We start from the raw sequence: 19,055 nt of genomic DNA on the forward strand, positions 1-19,055 counted from the left end.
CTTGCAGATTATCGATTTTCAGATAAATTCTCGCATCTTTGGCTCGGAATTTGGACCACTGGTTCAGCTTCGACCCACTTAGTGAAATAATTAATGGAGACAATGAGAAATTTTCTTTGTCCAGTAGCTTGGGGGAACGGTCCCAATATGTCGATCCCCCATTGGGCAAATGGCCAAAGGGCACTGATTAAAGTCAGTGGAACTGAGGGTCGGCGTTGAACATTAGCATTCCTCTGGCATCGGTCACACCTTTGGATGAAGTTTGTGGTGTCTTTTTGAAGTGTAGGCTAGTAATATCCTTAGCGTAGAATTTTGTAGGCCAAGGCCCGACCTCCTAGGTGGTTCCCGCAGATCTTCTCATGAACTTCTCGCATGGCATAATCCGCTTCCGAGGAATGGAGGAATCTGAGGAGCGGAGACGAGAAGAACCTACGATATATTTTGCCTTCATACAGGAGGTATCGAGAAGCCTGGCATTTGACTTGATGGGCCTCGAGCTCATCATCGGGGAGAACTTTATTCTGTAGGAAGTTGACGAATGAATCTATCCAGCTCGGCTCAGTTTCGATGCAGAGGGCCGACTCAGGCTCTTCGGTGCTTGGTGTTTTAAGATACTTGAGTGTTATGGTTCTTGGGAGGTCGCTTATGCGGGAAGTCGCCAGCTTTGATAGCAGGTCAGCCCTTGTGTTCTCTGCTCTGGGGATGTGCTGAATGTCAAAGGTGTTCAACATAGAGGTGATATTTCATACCTTCTGGAGATACTTTTGCATTGATGTCTCCCTTGGTTCAAAGACTCCTAAGATTTGGCTCACGATCAGTTAGGAATCACTAAGGACTTTTAGGCTACCGACCTTGAGCTCCTTCACCAATTTCAGTCCGGCAATGAGATCCTCGTACTCCACTTCGTTGTTCGAGATCGGAAACTCGAGGCATAAAGTTTGCTCCGCGACCACTCCATCTGAGCTGGTAAGAATGAGGCCTGCTCCACTACCCCCGAGGTTGAGGAGTCGTCCACATGTAGAATCCATGGCTGCTCTAAAGTGTCTTCCTTTGATGTGAGCTTGGTCTCGGGGTCGTCTGGCAAGTTGCATTCCACTAGAAAGTTGGCGAGCACTTGTGCCTTGACTGCCGGCTTCGGGCGGCACTCGAGGTCGAATTTTCCGAGCTCGACCACCCATTTTGCAATTCTCCCCGCACGATCCGATCGCTGTAGAACTTGTTTTAAGGGTTGGTCAGTTAATACGGCCATAGTGTGAGCTTAGAAGTACGGTCAGAGCCTTCGGGCCGAGATGAGTAGTGTGTAGGCCGTTTTTTCTAATTTGGAGTATCGGGTCTCTGCATCTCATAGAATTCGACTGGTGTAGTATATTGGTTTTTGAGATTTGTCTTCTTTCCGAACTAGGACCGAGCTCATTGCTACCGGGAACATGACAAGGTATAGATAAAGGAGCTCGCCCTGCTGAGGTTTCGTGAGCAATGGAGGAGAGGCAAGATGAAACCTGAGTTCTTCGAAGGCTTGCTGGCACTCTTCGGTCCATATGAAGTTCTTTGGCCGTTTGAGAATCTTGAAGAAAGGGAGACATCGCTCTGCCGACCTTAAGACAAACCTTTCCAAGGCTGCAACTCGTCCAACAAGCCGTTGTACTTCTTTGACCGTTCTTGGTGGTGCCATCTCCTACAGTGCTCGGATCTTTTTTGGGTTCACTTCGCTGCCGCTTTGAGTTACCACGAAACCGAGGAACTTGCCCAAGGTGACTCCAAAGGCATACTTCGTGAGGTTGAGCTTCATCTGATACTTTCTGAGAGTGGAAAATACTTCGTCGAGGTCGGCTATGTGATGTTCGGCCGTCTGGCTTTTCACGAATATGATGTCCACATAGACCTCCATGTTTCGGCCTATCTGGTCCTTGAAGATCTTGCTGACCAGCCTTTGGTAAGTTGCCTCAGTGTTCTTTAACCCGAATGGCATTACCTTGTAGCAATAGAGGCCTTTGTCAGTGATAAAGGTTGTCTTTTCCTTATCTTCGGGCACCATCCGGATCTAATTGTATCCTGAGAAGACATCCATGAACGTCAGCAGCTGGTGTACCGAGGTAGAATCAATGAGCTGGTCGATCCTGGAGAGAGAAAAACTGTCTTTCGGGCAGGCCTTGTTCAGGTCGGTGTAGTCCACCCACATGCAGTACTTTTCATTAGCTTTTTTCACGAGGACCACGTAGGTGACTTCTCTGATAAAGCCGGCCTCAAGAAGTTTATTCTAATGCAAAGCTCCATTTTTTCTGCCTAACGGGCTTGTAGGTTGGGCTCACCTAGAGTAGGTGAACCATAACTTTAGGATTTATTCCTGGCATGTCAGTGGGCGACCAGACGAATACGTCGGTATTGGCTTGAAGAATTTGATCATGCGGTCTCGCTTATGAGGGCTTAGGCTGGAGCCGACCTGTACGGTTTGATTCGGGCGGTCGAAGTAGGAGCTCCCCGAGCTCTGTTCGTTGCTTCCTAGGCTCGTCCCGCACTTTCAAGGTCTCGATAGGTAGCACCAAGGGCGGGACTTGGACTGATGTTTCAGCCGGTTGTTTTTCTTTAAGAGTCGCCATGTAGCATTGCTTGGCCGTTGCTTGGTCCCCTTGAACTTCGCCGACTCTCCGTTCGGTGGGGAACCGCATGAGCAGATGGTAGGTTGAGACTATAGCCCGGACGGCATTGAGTCCAGGTCGGCCGAGAATAGTACTGTAGACTGAAGCCACCCAAACTACTAGGAAGTTCGTCTTCACAGTACTCTCTCTGAAAGCGAGCCCGACCGTGATAGGTAGGCTAACAATTTCTTCAACCGGGACTAAATTCCCAGAGAATCCGACCGGTGGTGCGTTCATTCCCGGAGTTGATCCTCTATCATTTCCATTTTTAGAAAGCATCATAGAATAATACATTTGCAGAACTTCCATTATTAACTAAAACATGTTTTATATCAAACTTATTTATGACAAGGAAAATAACCACAGCATCATCATGGGGAGTTTCAACTCCTTTTAAGTCTTCATCTGAGAACGAGATGGCTTCTATCATGCATTGACGCTTCAGAGGGGCTTCCTTCTCAGCAGGTTCTTTAGCCGAGCTTCCTTCGGCAGAGCTCCCTCCTATGGCGTTGATGATGCCGGCAATGGGTCTGTTATTATTTTCATCTTCATGTGGTGTGACGTTCTCCACTAGTTCTCCTTCATCACGCCAGTTTCGTACAAATCAGTTTAGTATCCCATGACAGATAAGTACTTCAATCTCATCTCGGAGTCGAAAATATTTCTCTGTATCGTAGTCGTGATCTCGATGGAAGCGACAGTACTTTCTAGAGCGTTACCGAGCTTCCGACTCTTGAGAGTACTTTCTAGAGCATTACCGAGCGTTATCGTGGAGGTTGAAAATAGCCTTAGCCTTCTATCTCTATAAGGATCTCAGCTCGAGTAGTGGTAAGGGGAGTATAGTTCTCATACCTCCTTGGTGGCGTCCTTGACCGAGACGGGGATCTCGATCGGGGCTGCGATCTCAGACGAGACGGGCTCCTCATCGAGGCAAATTCTTCTCTCGGCGGGGCGACTGACTTCTTGGGCGGTCGTGGTCCTCCCAACACCTTTTCTGCACCTTTGAGGGTCGTTCGGCGGTATCTCGCCGAGAAGCCATGGCCTCTTCAGCCTTTGCATATTTTCGAGCTTGGGCCAGTATCTCCGTGAAGTTGGCAAAAAAATTCTTCTCAATGGAGAAAAGAAACTTATAAGGCCGAGCTCCTGTTTTCAATGCTGACATGGCAATTGATTGATCGAGATCGCGAACCTCCCAAGTAGCGGCAGTAAAGCGATCGATGTAGTCTTTCAGGGATTCTTCTTCATTTTGCCTTATGTCGATAAGAGAATCCAACATTCGCTGTTGGCACCGGCTAGCAGCAAAGTTGGCTGCAAACTGCCTGTCCAGCTACTCAAAGGAGAACACGGTGCTCGGCTTCAGCCCGGAGAACCAAAGCCGAGCCATTTCTCAAAGGGTTGCGGGGAAGGCCTTGCATAGTAGAGCCTCCGAGGATCCTTGCAGTGCCATGAGGGCTCTATAACTCTCCAAATGATCCAGTGGATTGGTTGTCCCATTATATGGTTCTATTTGGGGCATCTTTAATCTCGGTGGGATTGGTTCATCCTCAATTAGGCAGAAAAAGGTGACTTTGTGGTAAAATCGGGGTCGCCCTTATGCCTTACTCTTTGATCTCGGAGTACCTCGATTTGCCGCCCGAGTTCTTCGACCTTCTTGTCGAGTTCTCTGTCTTGAGAAGTTGTTGTAGTGGTCCATCCCGATACTGATTGACCCAGAGTCGATCCGGCTTCAGAAGGTTGCCACCGGGTTTGAGGCTGCAGCCTTCTATCCTGGCAACTCCTTGACGACTCCCCCCAAGGGGACGCCTGGGAAGAATCCTGGTGACGGCGCCGTTCCCCATCATTGATCCTTGAAGAGCAATGGCAGGGATTACGGCCTCGGGACACAGGCGCATCTAGAGGGAGTGCCGATTGAGTGTGAACTCGTGGAGGCGACATAAGAGGGGCCTTCACTTGTTGCAAGCTTTGGACTGCTGTGGCTAGCACTTGGATTTACTGCACCAGTACGTCGAACTGTTCAGGTTGGATCTACGGAACGTGATCTGCCGGAGGCCTCGATGGTGGATTCTGGATCGAGTAGCCAGGGCTTGATGCGCGATGTCTGGAGGCATTAGTAGCCCCTCTGCTCCTTAGTCTCATGAATACGACTCGGACCTTTCCTCTAGTGCCTACTGTTATTGGTGGAAATCGGACCTGGCGGTGACCATGATCCAGGAAAAGGAGCTTCTGCTACAGGGCGGTGGCGGACGGCTGTCTCCGGCAAACCTGTAAGAAACCTGGGCCGGGGGATTTGGCGAATGCCCTCCGATGCTTAAGTCAGAGAGGGATCTTTAGATATTTTAATGGAGAGATCTTTTCTGGCGAGGGAAGAAGATGCCTCTCTCCCTGGAGTCCCTCCCTCTTTATAGGAGGGGGTGTAGCAGTTACTCGTAATCGGATGTGATTGCGCAAATCTTGGGTTAAATGAATTACTTTAGATGGCACGGAATTTCAGGCTAGTTGGCAATCGGTTGAGATTGCAAGGATTCAAATATTGACAGCTGTTGTGGCGGAGACTGCGGGATTTGATCTCAAATACGGAGGATTTGGTGACCTCTTCTTTAGGTAGACACTCCGATTTAGAGACCGGCTTAACTGTTGGTGGAGTCGGGGTCGGTCTCAGCTTCTGCTAGGTCTTCCTTGGCCTCGAGGTCAATCGGGCTTTGCTCAGCCGAGACCATGCTTGCCGAGGCCATGCTTATCGAGATCACACCTGCCGAGGTCATGCCTGTCGAGGCCATGCTTACCGAGATCACGCCCGCCGTCGGATTCGGATGCTTTAATCATACAACCTTTTTATTGTCCTCATGTGCAAATTCAATCTAGATATTTTATATTTATTTATAAATAAATATAAGATCAATTTGCAAATAAGAATGAGAGAAGGATTTAATGTGTAATATAGATAGAATATTGGATGTAATATACAAAAAATATTCATTGTAAAATAGAATATTTTGAAGGAATACAATAATTGGTTTTCTTTCTTCATAAACTTATTAGCCAATTCACTCTCCCATAATCTTCCTTTTTTCTATCTCTTCTCTTGTTTTTTTTTTCTTTCAAATTACCATTATTGTTCTACTTGAGCAACAAATCTCTTCTCCCTGACTGTTTACTAGATATTTATTCTGGACATAGACATCTACTAGTGAGCCTGACATAATATGTTCGAACATTAATCTCCTTAGTCAGCAAATACTGCATTGTTGATTATTTATATATATGGAATTCCATCAAAAGATGGATCATTGATATTTGGAATAGCTATTCAATCTGCACCGAAAAAATGCGTTTGCATGGGTTCTCACATACTCTCTCTGTTTAAGTCTTCCAATCCAGTTAAATCTAATTATAAGTACCACGATCGCCTCGTGATTGGCTCCAATGGATCTGTGCTATAGTATCTTCTAGTCCACATAGATTATGGACCGAGTCTGCTGTAATACTTTTTTGTAACAATTTAGGACCTTACTCAAAATGGTTAGCTAAAAGGTATTATTTAGGTTTCTTGATCATGTATAACCAAGATCTATCCAACAAATAATTGATGTAAGACTAAACATACGCTGCACAAATCTTCACACCTGAAAAAAGAATGGAGTATTTAATTGGACAAATTCGTGAGGTGCAAAGTAGATGCTCTCAGGGACCTGAGGGTACAACAAAGTATTAAAACTGAAGCAACCTTCGGGGAAAAATTGTAAAAAGTTAAATAAAATAAAACAGAAGCGGAATTTTTATGATTAAGCGGCTCTAGATTTTTTTTCTCTTCGAGAGAGTTTTTTTTATTTTTAATTATGGATGTTTATCTTTTCAGAGGGCTTGATGGCTATTTATAAACTGCCCAACGAATCCGCTCAACATAGGACCAAGAGTTTAACATCAAAGTTTTCGAGCATTGCTCCTCCATATCTCCAAATCTTTTGCTCTCTTATCTTCCACAAAATCCCCAATCACGAGCACTCTCTCATGTTAAGTGTAACTATCTAACAGTTTGTTTGATCATATCAAACCCCACAAAACCAACATGATCCAACAAACGCTTCTCATTTTATTTAGTGCTTTAAATAATAAATATTTATATAACTATGAAAGAAAATACATCATGCAAGATTTTTTGACCATTGAGGGCTATTTGGCCACCCAATCCAGCAAAAAGAAACTCAAGAAAATGAACTTATTCACACCGCACACTGATGCTGAAGTATAGCCATACATATGAAAGCTTGGGGATGGAATGCGACAGAAAGCAACAAAAGTGAGGATTTCAAATCAAGGAGGTTTTGAATAGGACCTGAGCCACATATTTAGAGATCGAAACTGTCACGCCCCTGACTTGAGATCGCGAGCTGGAGGTCGTGGCAACTACCGCATACCAGTAGAAAACTCTCCCCACAAGCATACAAGGCATTTCATCACAATATCAAATCAGGTAGCGAAAATATTTTAACTAATATTATGCAAACTTTATTTCTTTAACTAACACAACTTACAATGTCTCACAAGTCCAGCAATTGTCTAAGTAAAACAACAATTTAAATAAATTCTAATATAAGATAACTTGTGTCTTAATTCTTCTAGCCGCTCTTCCATATTGTAGAACCCCGGATCCAGCTAATTCTTCGGATCTGTAAAAATAGTAAAAAATCGTATAATGAGCTAGACAACCCAATAAGTAATAAATACCTTAATTAAACAATTCATATAATAACATGAAATATAAATACAAATTATGATTAATCAGTATAATGACATAATCAATTCCTTTTCAAACACAAATCCATTGAAATCCGTATCTTTCAAATATCCATATACATAATCATAAATCCGATTCGAGACAAATCACATTCAACTCAACAGCCTTTAACTATGACCACACTTATACCCTGTGGCTAGGCCAGAAACAGAACCGCACTTATACCCTGCGGAGTGGGCCAGAATACCGCACTTATACCCTGCGAAGTGGGCTAGAATACTCCACTTATACCCTGTGGAGTAGGCTAGAATACTCCACTTATACCCTATGGTGGGGCCAGAATTGCCAATGTATAATCTCCAATTGGCAGGATCCAGAACATAATCAGGCTCAGAGTTCCAAATCTGATGCACATCAAAATTTTTTTGGTAACATAATAGATATATCATAATTCGATCTAAATATGCATATACGATGCAAAAACATTAAATATAATAATAGTCCGAAAAATATTATTCCAATTCACATATCTATTTTTCATTCAAATCATCATCTCGTAAAATTCATAAATCATATATAAATTCATTAACAATCTATTCGATGCAAAAATATTATTATATAATTGAAGAGTCTAGAAAAGGTAGTCATTACTTACCTTACAAATGCAATCCAACTAATAGATCCAATTAATCCCGAAATTTCTTCTTAAAGCCTAAAATTCCAAAATTATATTTTTCATTAAAATTCATTGTAATATATAAAGACTTAAATTCTAACACCCTCCCAGGGCCGACCACGCAGAAGTGCCCAATAGCCCGGGATCAGGATCCTTTACCCGGGTCAATCTAACATTGCCATGAACACACAGAGAGAGAAAGAGGGTTCAACATGAGAGAGAAAGAGAGAGGAGAAGAGAGACACCCCTCTCTTCTTCTTCTCCAAAATAGGGGACCATACCTCTCCCCTCCCCTTCTTCTTCCATCTCGGTCAGTCCCAGGGCGACCGCGGTGGCCAGCCCCATCGGCGGCAAGAGGTGGCGAGGTAGGCTCGGCCAACCTCAGCTGCCGATGACAATGAACAAGAGCCGACGGCGAAGAAACAGACTGCCCTATCCCGAATCCAAACTCCCGCGATTGACCGGCTCAAACCTGTGAAGAATCACATCCAAGTGCCAAGAGATGAAGAGAAGAGGAGTAGAAACTCTTACCTCAGTTCCGGCGGGGATTCGGCGGCTCCTTCTCCGGCGTAAAATCGATGAAGAGGAGGACCCAAACCGGAAGAAGAGATGGGATTTGGTGGCTCCACCTCGAACAAGCTCGAAGGAGGAAGAGGGGCTATATAAATAGATTTCCCCCGACCTTATCCAGAGGTCTCCAGATCGCGATGGACTTCCGATCCCATCGCGATCAGAGAGGAGTCCTCTTCTCGATCGAAAAGGAAGAGGAAGACCCCAGTGTTGGAAATTGTATCCTAAATGTCAATCATCAGCATGTTGATGATTGAATTTTTAAATGAATTGATAAATTAATAAAATGTTATTTGGCATTATTCATCATTTCATTGTACATCTTCAAATGAACTCTTATATGATGAAGTCCTTATGACTTATTTTATGATAAAGGAGGATTTATCTTCAAGTCCTTAAACCTGTTCGCGACCAAATGATATACTGTTACTAGGACGACAGCATTATCGAGATTAGGTCGTTGTGAGACATATACGTTGGTTGTCCTCTTAACCAAGGAGTGTGGAGACACTGATATGTCACACAGATGAAGTATAGAAGTACATTTCACTGAACGTGACCAATTCTGGAATACTCTACTGTCGATAGATGTTCCGAGTGGATATGGGTATAAGTATCCCTCAGACCTAAGATCACCACAGTGATTAGCAAGCAACTCACTGTACTTTAGTACCGGACTAGCAGAATCTGTAATTCTAGGACGGAAGGTTACAGGGTGCAGTCAAGTATTTGCAAAATCAGTGAGTGAGTCAAAATGGAATTGACCCCTCCTGAAAACAGGAGATACTGCTTTGCGTTTAATTTAGCAAAACCTTGGCCAGGATAATCCTTGTGAGGAGTCACAGGATTTCTAAAGTTGAATCATATCATGGATGTACTGATTACAGAGTTGACAGAACTCTAAGGTCATCCTGGCATTAGGAGTGAAAGGGATGAATTATACAGTAACCATAGTCCAGGGTTCCAGAATATTTGCTTCGCATATATTCGGCCTATCCGGACGTCGGGTACCATTGCTAGATGGTCATGTCGATTAGTGTAGGAAGTCGTTTCTATACTACCGGCTTAGGTTTGAACCTATGAGGTCACACGCATAGAATTTTCCTGATTGATCAGGACAGCTGAAGAATGATTGAAAATCATTCAGGGATAATTTGGTCAATTCGATTGAAAAATTATCGTAAAAATAATTAAAGTAATTATTGAAGGATTAATTAGTAATTAGATTACTAATAAACTTAATTTAATTAAGTAATTGGACTAAGCATGAGCCAAATTGAATTGGATTCAATTTTCGGCTCAATCAAGATTTTTGACCTGATTGGATTAGGTCTGAATCAAGAGGACTTAGGTTGACCAAATTAAATTAGATTAAATTTGTACTTAATTAAGGATTGACCTAATTGGATTAGGTTCAACCCAAGGTAATTGGACAATCCTAATTGTTAGGATTTAATTTAATTGAATTGGTTTGATCTGAAACTGTTCGGATCTTGAAATCCATATGTCACATATCCATGCATGGCACCATAAATTGATTTTTAATATGATTAAAAATTAATTTAACTTATTTAATGGCACCATGGGACATGTGGCATACATCAGGGACCTCCTTCATCATCAGATAGGGTGAAATGGTGAGATAAATTCATGAAAAGAATTAGATAAGATCAAATTCTCTCTCTTCATGGCATATGTCATCCTTATCTTTATCTCACTTCGAATTTAAACACCACAAAATCACCTCATGACCCTCTAATCTGATTGTGGGCATGGGAATTTCGAAATTGAAAGAAGAAAGTGGCGACATGATGAATGGTTTAGATTAGATCAAGCTTCATCATGTGTTGGCTCATGAAACAAGCATTTGAATTTTGAATTCAAAACCCCACAAAATACTCTCAAAATATTGGAAGGTTGGCATGTGAAGAGGAGTGGAGGGCGACATTAAAAGGACCTCCATCAGCTGGTGGCCAAAATTAAGAGAAAAAGAAAAAAAAGAAGGAAGAAAGGAAAAAGAAAAGAGAGGAACCCTAGTTCATGCATGGAAAAATTCTGCATTCAATCTAGCCGACTTTTTCCTCCTCTAAGTCCATCATACCATTAGTGTTAGGGGTCCCTGATAAGAGTCTTTAAATCAGATCTAAGTCCTCTTTAATCCCTATAAACCATTCCTCCAAATTCTTCCCAGAAGGCAGATCAAAGGTTGATAGTATCAGGAAGATCAAATTTCAGCCTCAAGAAATTCTGCGCAAGCTAGCACTTCCGCGGGATTGGATCTCTCCAGGAACTTCGCGTGGATTACTCGTGGAGGCTAGAAGATTGTGTGGTTGTGAAGCTCGAGCATTAGATCCATTATATTCTGATTTTGCAAAGGTATAAATCTCACACCAGTACTTTAGTTAAGATCTAATCCCCAAGGGTTAAACCTCTTCAGGGGCTCTTCGCAGAGTAATCTTCAGATGCTGGGTATTCGAAGATTAGTTGGATCATAGATTAGTTAAGTTTAGAACTTAATAATCTCATTTCAAATCTGATATTAATCATGCAAATGTTTTAGCATAATCGTTTAAACGATTTAGGCATATCGATCATGTGTTTTGTAGTGATGTTTTGAAATCTGATTTCTTATGCATGCTAGAATTAAAATGTTTAATTCAATATTTACCGCTGCAATTTTAAAACTAAAAACAACTACGTATGGCTTGATTCTCCTTATGAAGAGGTACGTAGGCAACCCGAACAGGTGCAGCCATTGAAAAATTTAAAAATTTCAGCATGCAATCACTGCTAGAACCGATCGAACTCTTTTCACCCAGCTAAAGTCTTCCTCCCATTTGCTTTAGGCTGGGCCGGTCGGGTGGACCCAGCCCAGTGCATGGGGTTTCACATTCTTCCCCCTTTAAAAAAATTTCGTCCACGAAAGTTTCGTACATGCAATTGAAGAGTAGTCTTTCTCATCCAATGTGGAGGCATTCTGACCTATATCTATCATATAGCAGCATTCCATAATAAGCTTACCAGTTAATTACAAGTATATAGGATAGCTTGTTACAATCATCATAAACTAACGTCCTAATGTCCCTAGTGTCTACCCACTTGCACTCATGTCATGTCAGATTTTTTTTATTTTAGAATTTATTCATTCATGCTCTGATACCACTTAAGTTGTCATGCCTCCGACCCACGATCGCGAGCCGGAGGTCGCGGCAGCTGCCACACACCAGTAGGAAACTCTCCCCACAAGCATGCAAAGCATCTTATCACAATATCAAATCAGGCAGCAAAAATATTTTAACTAATATTATTCAAACTTTATTTCTTTAACTAACACAACTTACAATGTCTTGCAAGTCTAGTAATTATCTAAGATAAAACAATAATTTATATAAATCCTAATGATAACTTGTGCCTCAGTTCTTCTAGGCGCTCTCCCATATTGTAAAACTCCGAATCGAGCTAATTCTTCAGATTTGTAAAAACAATAAGAAATCATATAATAAGCTAGACAGCCCAGTAAGTAATAAATACCTTAACTAAACAATTCAAATAATAACATAAAATATAAATATAAATTACGATGAATCAGCATAATAACATAATCAATTCCTTTTCAAACACAAATTCATTGAAATCCGTATCTTTCAAATACCCATATACATAATCATAAATCCGATTTGAGACAAATCACATTCAACTCAACAACCTTTAACTACGACCACACTTGTACCCTATGGTTAGGCCAGAAAGAGAATTGCACTTATACTGTGCGGAGTGGGTCAGAATATCGCACTTATACCATGCGAAGCGAACCAGAAGACCGCATTTATATCCTGCAGAGTAGGCCAGAATACCACACTTATATCCTATGGCGGGGCCAAAATTGCCAATGCATAATCCCCAATTGGCAGGGTTCAGAACACAGTCAGGCTGAGAGTTTCAAATCCAATGCACATCAAAATGTTTTTGGTAACATAATAGATATATCATAATCCGATCTAAATATGCATATACGATGCAAGAACAGTAAATATAACAATAGTTCGAAAAATATTATTCCAATTCACATATCTATTTTTCATTCAAATCATCATCTCGTAAAATTCATAAATCATATATAAATTTTTTAACAATCTATTCGATGCAAAAATAATATTATATAAATGAAGAGTCTAAAAAAGGCAGTCATTACTTATCTTGCAAATGCAATCCAACTGATAGATCTAATTAATCTCGAAATTTCTTCTTAAGGCCTAATATTCCAAAAATATATTTTTCATTAAAATTCATCATAATATATAAAGATGTAAATTCTAACACCCTCCTAGAGCCGACCACACAAAAGTGCCCGACAGTCCGGGATCAGGACCTTTTACCTGGGTCAATCTAACATTGCCATGAAGAGAGAGAGAGAGAGAGGGTTCAACATGAGAGAGAAAGAGAGAGAAGAGAGACACCCCTCTCTTCTTCTTCTCCAAAATAGGGGACCGTACCTCTCCCCTCCTCTTCTTCTTCCATCTCGGTCGGTCCCAGGGCGGCCGCGGTGGCCAGCCCCGTCGACGGCAAGAGAGGCTCGGCCAACCTCGGCTGCCGACGGCGGTGAACACGAGCCGACAGCGAAGAAACAGAGTGCCCTATCCCGAATCCAAACTCCAGCGATTGGCCGGCTCAAATCTATGAAGAATCACATCCAAGTGCCAAGAGATGAAGAGAAGAGGAGTAGGAACTCTTACCTCAGTTCCGGCAGGGATCCGGCGGCTCCTTCTTCGGCAAAAAATCGAGGAAGAGAAGGACCCAAACCGGAAGAAAAGATAGGATTTGGTGACTCCACCTTGGACGAACTCAAAGGAGGAGGAGGCGCTCTATAAAAGATTTCTCCCAGCCTTATCCAAAGGTCTCCGGATCGCGATGGACTTCCAATCCCATCGCGATCGAAGAGAAGTCCTCTTCTCGATCGAAAAGGAAGAGGAAGACCCCAGTCGGAGTCTTCCTCCCATTTGTTTTTGGGCTGGGCCGGTCGAGTGGACCCGGCCCAGTCCATGCGGTTTCACAGAAGCTTTAGCATTATTCAGTGTTGAATATGATACTTAAAGAGATCGAGTAAGAAAACTATCAGATCGATAGCCGTTAGAGAGGTCGAGTAAAGACTAATAACAATGCGGCCCGATCGTGCCCGGTGAACTATGGATCTTTTCCCATTGACCTAACTAATGAGATTGTTAGGACGTGGAAGGTGAGAGAATGGTGGTAGCTCAACTGGTTGAAACTGTCAAATAAAATGGAGTTTAGATATGAGCAAGTACCGACACTAGACACATACGGTTGCTAGATCGTTGGTGATTGAATGTATAAATAAAAAAATACAACAGGAGGACGAAACATTTAGCTAATCAAATATTTATTTTATCTTTATATTTACCTTCATTTTCACTTTTAATTTATTATTACACTTATCTTTAATTTTCTTGTTTTAGTTACTATACTTTACTCTAATTATCTGTAATTATTAGCATAATATTAGCTACAACCTACCTCTGACCCTTTCGAGCAGTGCGCTAGATGATAAGCTGTGTGGAAGGAAGCACTTATTTTTTGTGTTGTATAAGATTCAAATTCAGAAAACATACTTTTTTTTTTTTTTTTTTTTTTTTTTTTTTTTTTGTGAAAACGGCATTTCATATAGCTTTAACTTGAGTACATCCAGCCATATCAAAAGAAGAAGAAGAAGAACAAACATACTTTTTTCACTCTGATATAGATGATCGAAAAATGCTGGATAAACAACTGTTTAGATATAAAAAACCTTTCTAAGCATTTAATTGACTTTGAAAATTGATGTAATTTGGTAGTTGAAAAAGTTGATGCAACAGGAGCAATATTTGACCGGGCCAGATATCTTCCACACTCAAAATGTGCATGAATCACCGAAAAATATTCCATCCCCCATAAGGTACCCAAGGTTAAACTATAGTTTTTCAGAAATTGCCAAGGGCAAAAATTTCTGGGTGAATCTTACGCAAAGAATTTGTGTGTTTTTTAAGAGGTAATACAAAGAAATCTTTGTATTAGCAATTCTGTAAACAAATATTATTTTTTCAGAATTGTATATATTAAGAAATTCAAAAATAATTTTGTTCTAAATGAATGAGATTTACCCAATATTTACTCGACGTCTATTTCTTTTTTTTGAATATTTGTATTTAGATCATCTATCTTCGTCTTCGTATTAGGTTTAAAGGTAAAATTGTCCGGAACTCTAAATCTCATACACAAGTATAATTTTTAATGTAAAATCAGGGGAAATACAAAATAGCGGAGCTGAACGAAAATCGTCGTACGGTGTTTTTCACCTGAGAGCCCTTACCTCCGAGTTTTCTCAAAGTCAACTTCAATGGGTCTATCTAGATGAAGGTACGAGGGGCGGTGCGGGTTTTGTTATTCGGGATCCGTCGGCTAGAGTCGTGGCTATGAGAGGCAGTCAATTCTTCGACATATCGGTTCCGAAAACGGGACTGAAGGCCGCTTGGGCGGGCTTTCATCACACCCGATGTGTTTTACGGGCCAGTCCCATTGTCCCGAAGGGAGATTCGACCACGGTCATCAGTTGGGTCCGTGGAGGTCTAAAGGGTAATGGTTGCGTCCACTCTTTGCTCCGAGATATATGAGCAATCGTGGGGCTAGAGGGGCCTTCCAGGCCAAGCATGTTTTCCATAAAGCTAATGAGGCTGCGGACTAGGTGACTGTTTATATAGTTAGTCACTCTGATAGTATCTTGCGGGCTAAAGATGGGGAGTTGCCCCGGATACTCCATAGTGTTTTGTTTTTCGATTTTATTGGGTATATTCATACTCGTTAGGTATGATCCATCTACTTAAAAATAAATAAAAGAAAGAAAGAGAGAAAGAAATAAGGAAAAAAAAAGAAAAAAAGAGAGGAGAAATCGTCGTAAAAAAGAGCTTTTGCCCGGCCGGGCTGCGGAGTGGCTAAAAATGGATCCGGTCGGGCTGGAATCGGGTGTTATTTGCGGACTAGGGGTGCAAATGGGTCGGGTCGGGTCCTAGGTGACCCCGATCCGACCCGGTTTTTTGTTCGGGTCCCAATTTTGGACCCGGACCCGACCCGGTTGAAGATCGGGTTGGGTCGGGTCGGGTCCGAGTCGGGTTCGGGTCGGGTCCGGGTCCGATTCGGGTCGGGTTCGGGTCCGATCGGGTCCAATTTTTTTGTGCTTTTGGGAAAAAATTTGGGCAAATCTAATTTGGTCATATCATAATTATGAGGTGCTGGGTGACCCATGACTTGAAAGACTTTGCAATTGAGCTCCAGAACAGATGACCCATGACTTACTAAGTAAGTCGGTCTACAAGCCAAATTTCATATCACACTATTTTTTATCTATATGACTGATTGGACGGAACTCGGTGTCTCCCAGCTCCCCTCTCACGAGGACAAAAAAAATCCCAAACCTTCTTCCAAAATCCAATTCCATTACAGAAAACTGGCACATGACCCATATTCAGTTGCAGTGTTCCCTCACTTTCTCCCTTCAAAAGTTAAAAGAAACAAAAACCAAAAAACAGAAGGAAAAAAAAAAAGGCAGCTACCGAGACACCAGAGGTCTCAACAGTGTAATAGATCCAGAGAGAATCCTGACGGGCCGACGTTCCTTTGGATTCTGTGAACCTATGCTTGTTGCTATCCTCCCACACTGACCAACAGTACCACAACCCACGCAAAAAAAAAAAAAAAGAAAAAAAAAAGAAAAGACTTTCTTTTGCTTTTCCTCTCTCTCTCTTCGGGTCCATTCGGGTCGGGTCGGGTCCGTTTGGTAAACCCAGACCCGACCCAGAAAATGATTCGGGTCCAATTTTGGGACCCGACCCGGACCCGCGGGTCCTAAAATTCGGGTCGGGTCGGGTCGGGTCACGGGTCGACCCGACCCATTTGCAGCCTTAATGCGGACACGATGTCGGGTCGGGATTCGGGGTGTCGGAAACTTCTTTGACGTTGCCTATTGCTGAGACCTGGGGTGGGGAAGAAGAGGGATCGAGGGAGAGGAGAGTTGCCTTTCTGCCTGATCCGGTGTTGGTGCGCGAGAGATCTCGAAGTGGTAATCCTTTCCTCTGTCCTTTGATTTCAAATCCTTCTATTCGGTTCGTTGCTTCTGGATCTAGCAATGGTTTGCTTTTGTCGATTTCTTTCTAGCAAAGATCTAGGGTTTTTCAATTTCCCTCTTCTCTTAATTGATGCGATCTTTAAGTTGCTGTAAGATGAAATCTGGCATGGAAATAATAAACATATCTAGATGAACCCCTTTGTCCCCTGATCCGTGGTCGATGTTCTCGTGTTTAAGGATTTTCTTTTTTTAGTTTTGACTGCTGTTTATGTATGACTTAATTTTGGATAATTTCATCCTGCTCATCTTTGCTTGATTTCTGAGTTTTTGTAGCGTTATAATGTGATGTTTTGATAAATTTTCAGTGTTGTAATTTACAAGAAATGATGTGAAGGTCGATTCACATATTCTTTTGCCTGTGCTTGATCCGATCTTTCTCTTCCGAATTTGTTGTAACCTTGAGTTTGTCTCTGCTGATAATTTTGCGATGATTTAAATTTCAAGAATGTTTATTATTTTTTGGTTATTTATTTTCATTAGCTGACGATTTCGCCATCTCGGTTTTGTTTTGGGATCAGTTGCAGTACTTGCGGAACAAATTCTTGAAAATATTATAGAATGTTTAATGAATTGGAATTTGACGCATAAACTAAGATATACAGATTCTAACAGAAGATGGACTCTTTATATTTCTCTCTCTCTCAGCTTTAAACCATGCTTAGCTGTGTCGAAGTTTGGTCAAATTGACTGAAATTTAATGCTTTTTTGCAATTTTGCGCAGCTAGAATTGTGTCCTCCATAGGACATAACTAAACAAGAACAATTATAACAAATACAAACCTAGAGTTCTCAGTTTAGAACTGGGACAATGCCTTCTCAGAAAATAGAAACGGGTCACCAGGATGTGGTTCATGATGTTTCGATGGACTACTATGGCAAGCGCCTGGCCACAGCCTCTTCTGACTCTACCATCAAGATTATTGGAGTAAGTGGCTCCTCGCATCAGCACCTTGCTACCTTGACTGGCCACCAGGGTCCAGTCTGGCAGGTCGCATGGGCCCACCCTAAGTTTGGATCCATGCTTGCCTCCTGCAGCTATGATGGCCGTGTGATCATATGGAAGGAAGGAAGCAAGCCTGACGAGTGGACTCAGGCGCACATTTTCTCCGAGCACAAGTCCTCTGTCAATTCCATTGCATGGGCGCCGCATGAGCTTGGCCTGTGCTTGGCCTGTGGTTCCTCAGATGGGAACATCTCGGTTTTCACTGCTCGAACGGATGGAGGCTGGGACACTACTAGGATTGACCAGGCCCACCCAGTTGGAGTCACTTCTGTCTCATGGGCTCCAGCAATGGCACCAGGTTCCCTTGTCAGTTCAGGACAGTTTGATCCTGTCCAGAAGCTTGCGTCTGGTGGCTGTGATAACACGGTTAAAGTGTGGAAGCTTTACAATGGGAGTTGGAAGATGGATTGTTTTCCTGCTCTTCAGATGCACACTGACTGGGTGAGAGATGTGGCTTGGGCACCAAATTTGGGGCTCCCAAAGACTACCATTGCTAGTGCTTCACAGGATGGGACTGTGGTTATATGGACAGTGGCGAAGGAAGGTGATCAGTGGGAGGGTAAAGTTCTGCATGATTTTAAGGCCCCTGTTTGGAGGGTGTCATGGTCATTGACAGGGAACATCTTGGCTGTGGCTGATGGGAATAACAATGTCACATTGTGGAAAGAAGCAGTGGATGGGGAGTGGCAGCAGGTGACAACAGTTGAGCCATAGAGATTGATATTACTGCTTGGACTTTCTTTTCCCATTGCTATTGGATGGTCTGTGGCATCAATTTGGGTAATCGGCTAGTCTTAGTTGCTTCGTTAATGAGAAGATCTAGCTGTTCTTTTTAAGTATTTGGTCTTTAAAAATGTTTTGCTTGGTTTGGCTTACATACATAAGAATCAGAGATGTTACTTAAATACATTTCATGATTGAAAGTGTCTTTCCTGGAATTTGGTGTTTCAGTTTTTTTCTTTCTTAAATTATCTTGATACACTTCTCATGTTAGCTGCGTCTTACATGTGGTTTTGATGGCTATGTTATTATTTACTTGCAAAATGCATGTGAGTAATGTTAAGTAACTGATGCTCTGTGTGTGTGTGTGTGTGTTCCCAAACAAGGAAAAAGAAACTCCTTTTTCTTTCTGCATCGCTAGCATATTCTAGGACTAAGTATAGGACTGATGGCCTCAAAAATTAATTTTCTGCAAATGAAGATAGGATAGCATAATTGAAAGCTAATGAAATTTAGCCATCGTTGCATAGATTTTTTTATTG

General features: G+C 42.2%; 1 protein-coding gene and 1 long non-coding RNA gene across 3 annotated transcripts; one reads left to right on the forward strand and one right to left on the reverse strand.

Moving 5' to 3' along the window:
- Window positions 1-7,106: 7,106 nt before the first annotated feature.
- Window positions 7,107-13,674, reverse strand: LOC103707339. Of its 2 annotated transcripts, none has more exons than XR_003385783.2 (2): window positions 13,111-13,674; window positions 7,107-7,303 (listed from the first exon to the last, which is right to left on the reverse strand). It is a non-coding gene; the product is annotated as an uncharacterized LOC103707339 (long non-coding RNA). The 2 variants fall into 2 exon arrangements; XR_604140.4 differs by having other exon boundaries at window positions 13,351-13,663.
- A 2,909-nt stretch (window positions 13,675-16,583) lies between these two features.
- LOC103707340 (protein transport protein SEC13 homolog B-like) lies at window positions 16,584-18,786 on the forward strand. Its single transcript, XM_008791784.4, has 2 exons — window positions 16,584-16,724; window positions 17,512-18,786. Exon 2 carries the CDS (start codon window positions 17,599-17,601, stop codon window positions 18,505-18,507), a length of 909 nt encoding a protein of 302 aa, XP_008790006.1. The 5' UTR covers window positions 16,584-16,724; window positions 17,512-17,598; the 3' UTR covers window positions 18,508-18,786.
- Window positions 18,787-19,055: the final 269 nt, after the last annotated feature.

The sequence above is a fragment of the Phoenix dactylifera genome, chromosome 1, assembly GCF_009389715.1.
Source record: "Phoenix dactylifera cultivar Barhee BC4 chromosome 1, palm_55x_up_171113_PBpolish2nd_filt_p, whole genome shotgun sequence".
In the NCBI taxonomy this organism is placed as follows: Eukaryota; Viridiplantae; Streptophyta; class Magnoliopsida; order Arecales; family Arecaceae; genus Phoenix; species Phoenix dactylifera.

Coding starts and splice junctions, on each gene's coding strand:
- LOC103707340 (XM_008791784.4), top strand. CDS start 17,599: ATGCCTTCTCAGAAAATAGAAACGGGTCACCAGGATGTGGTTCATGAT.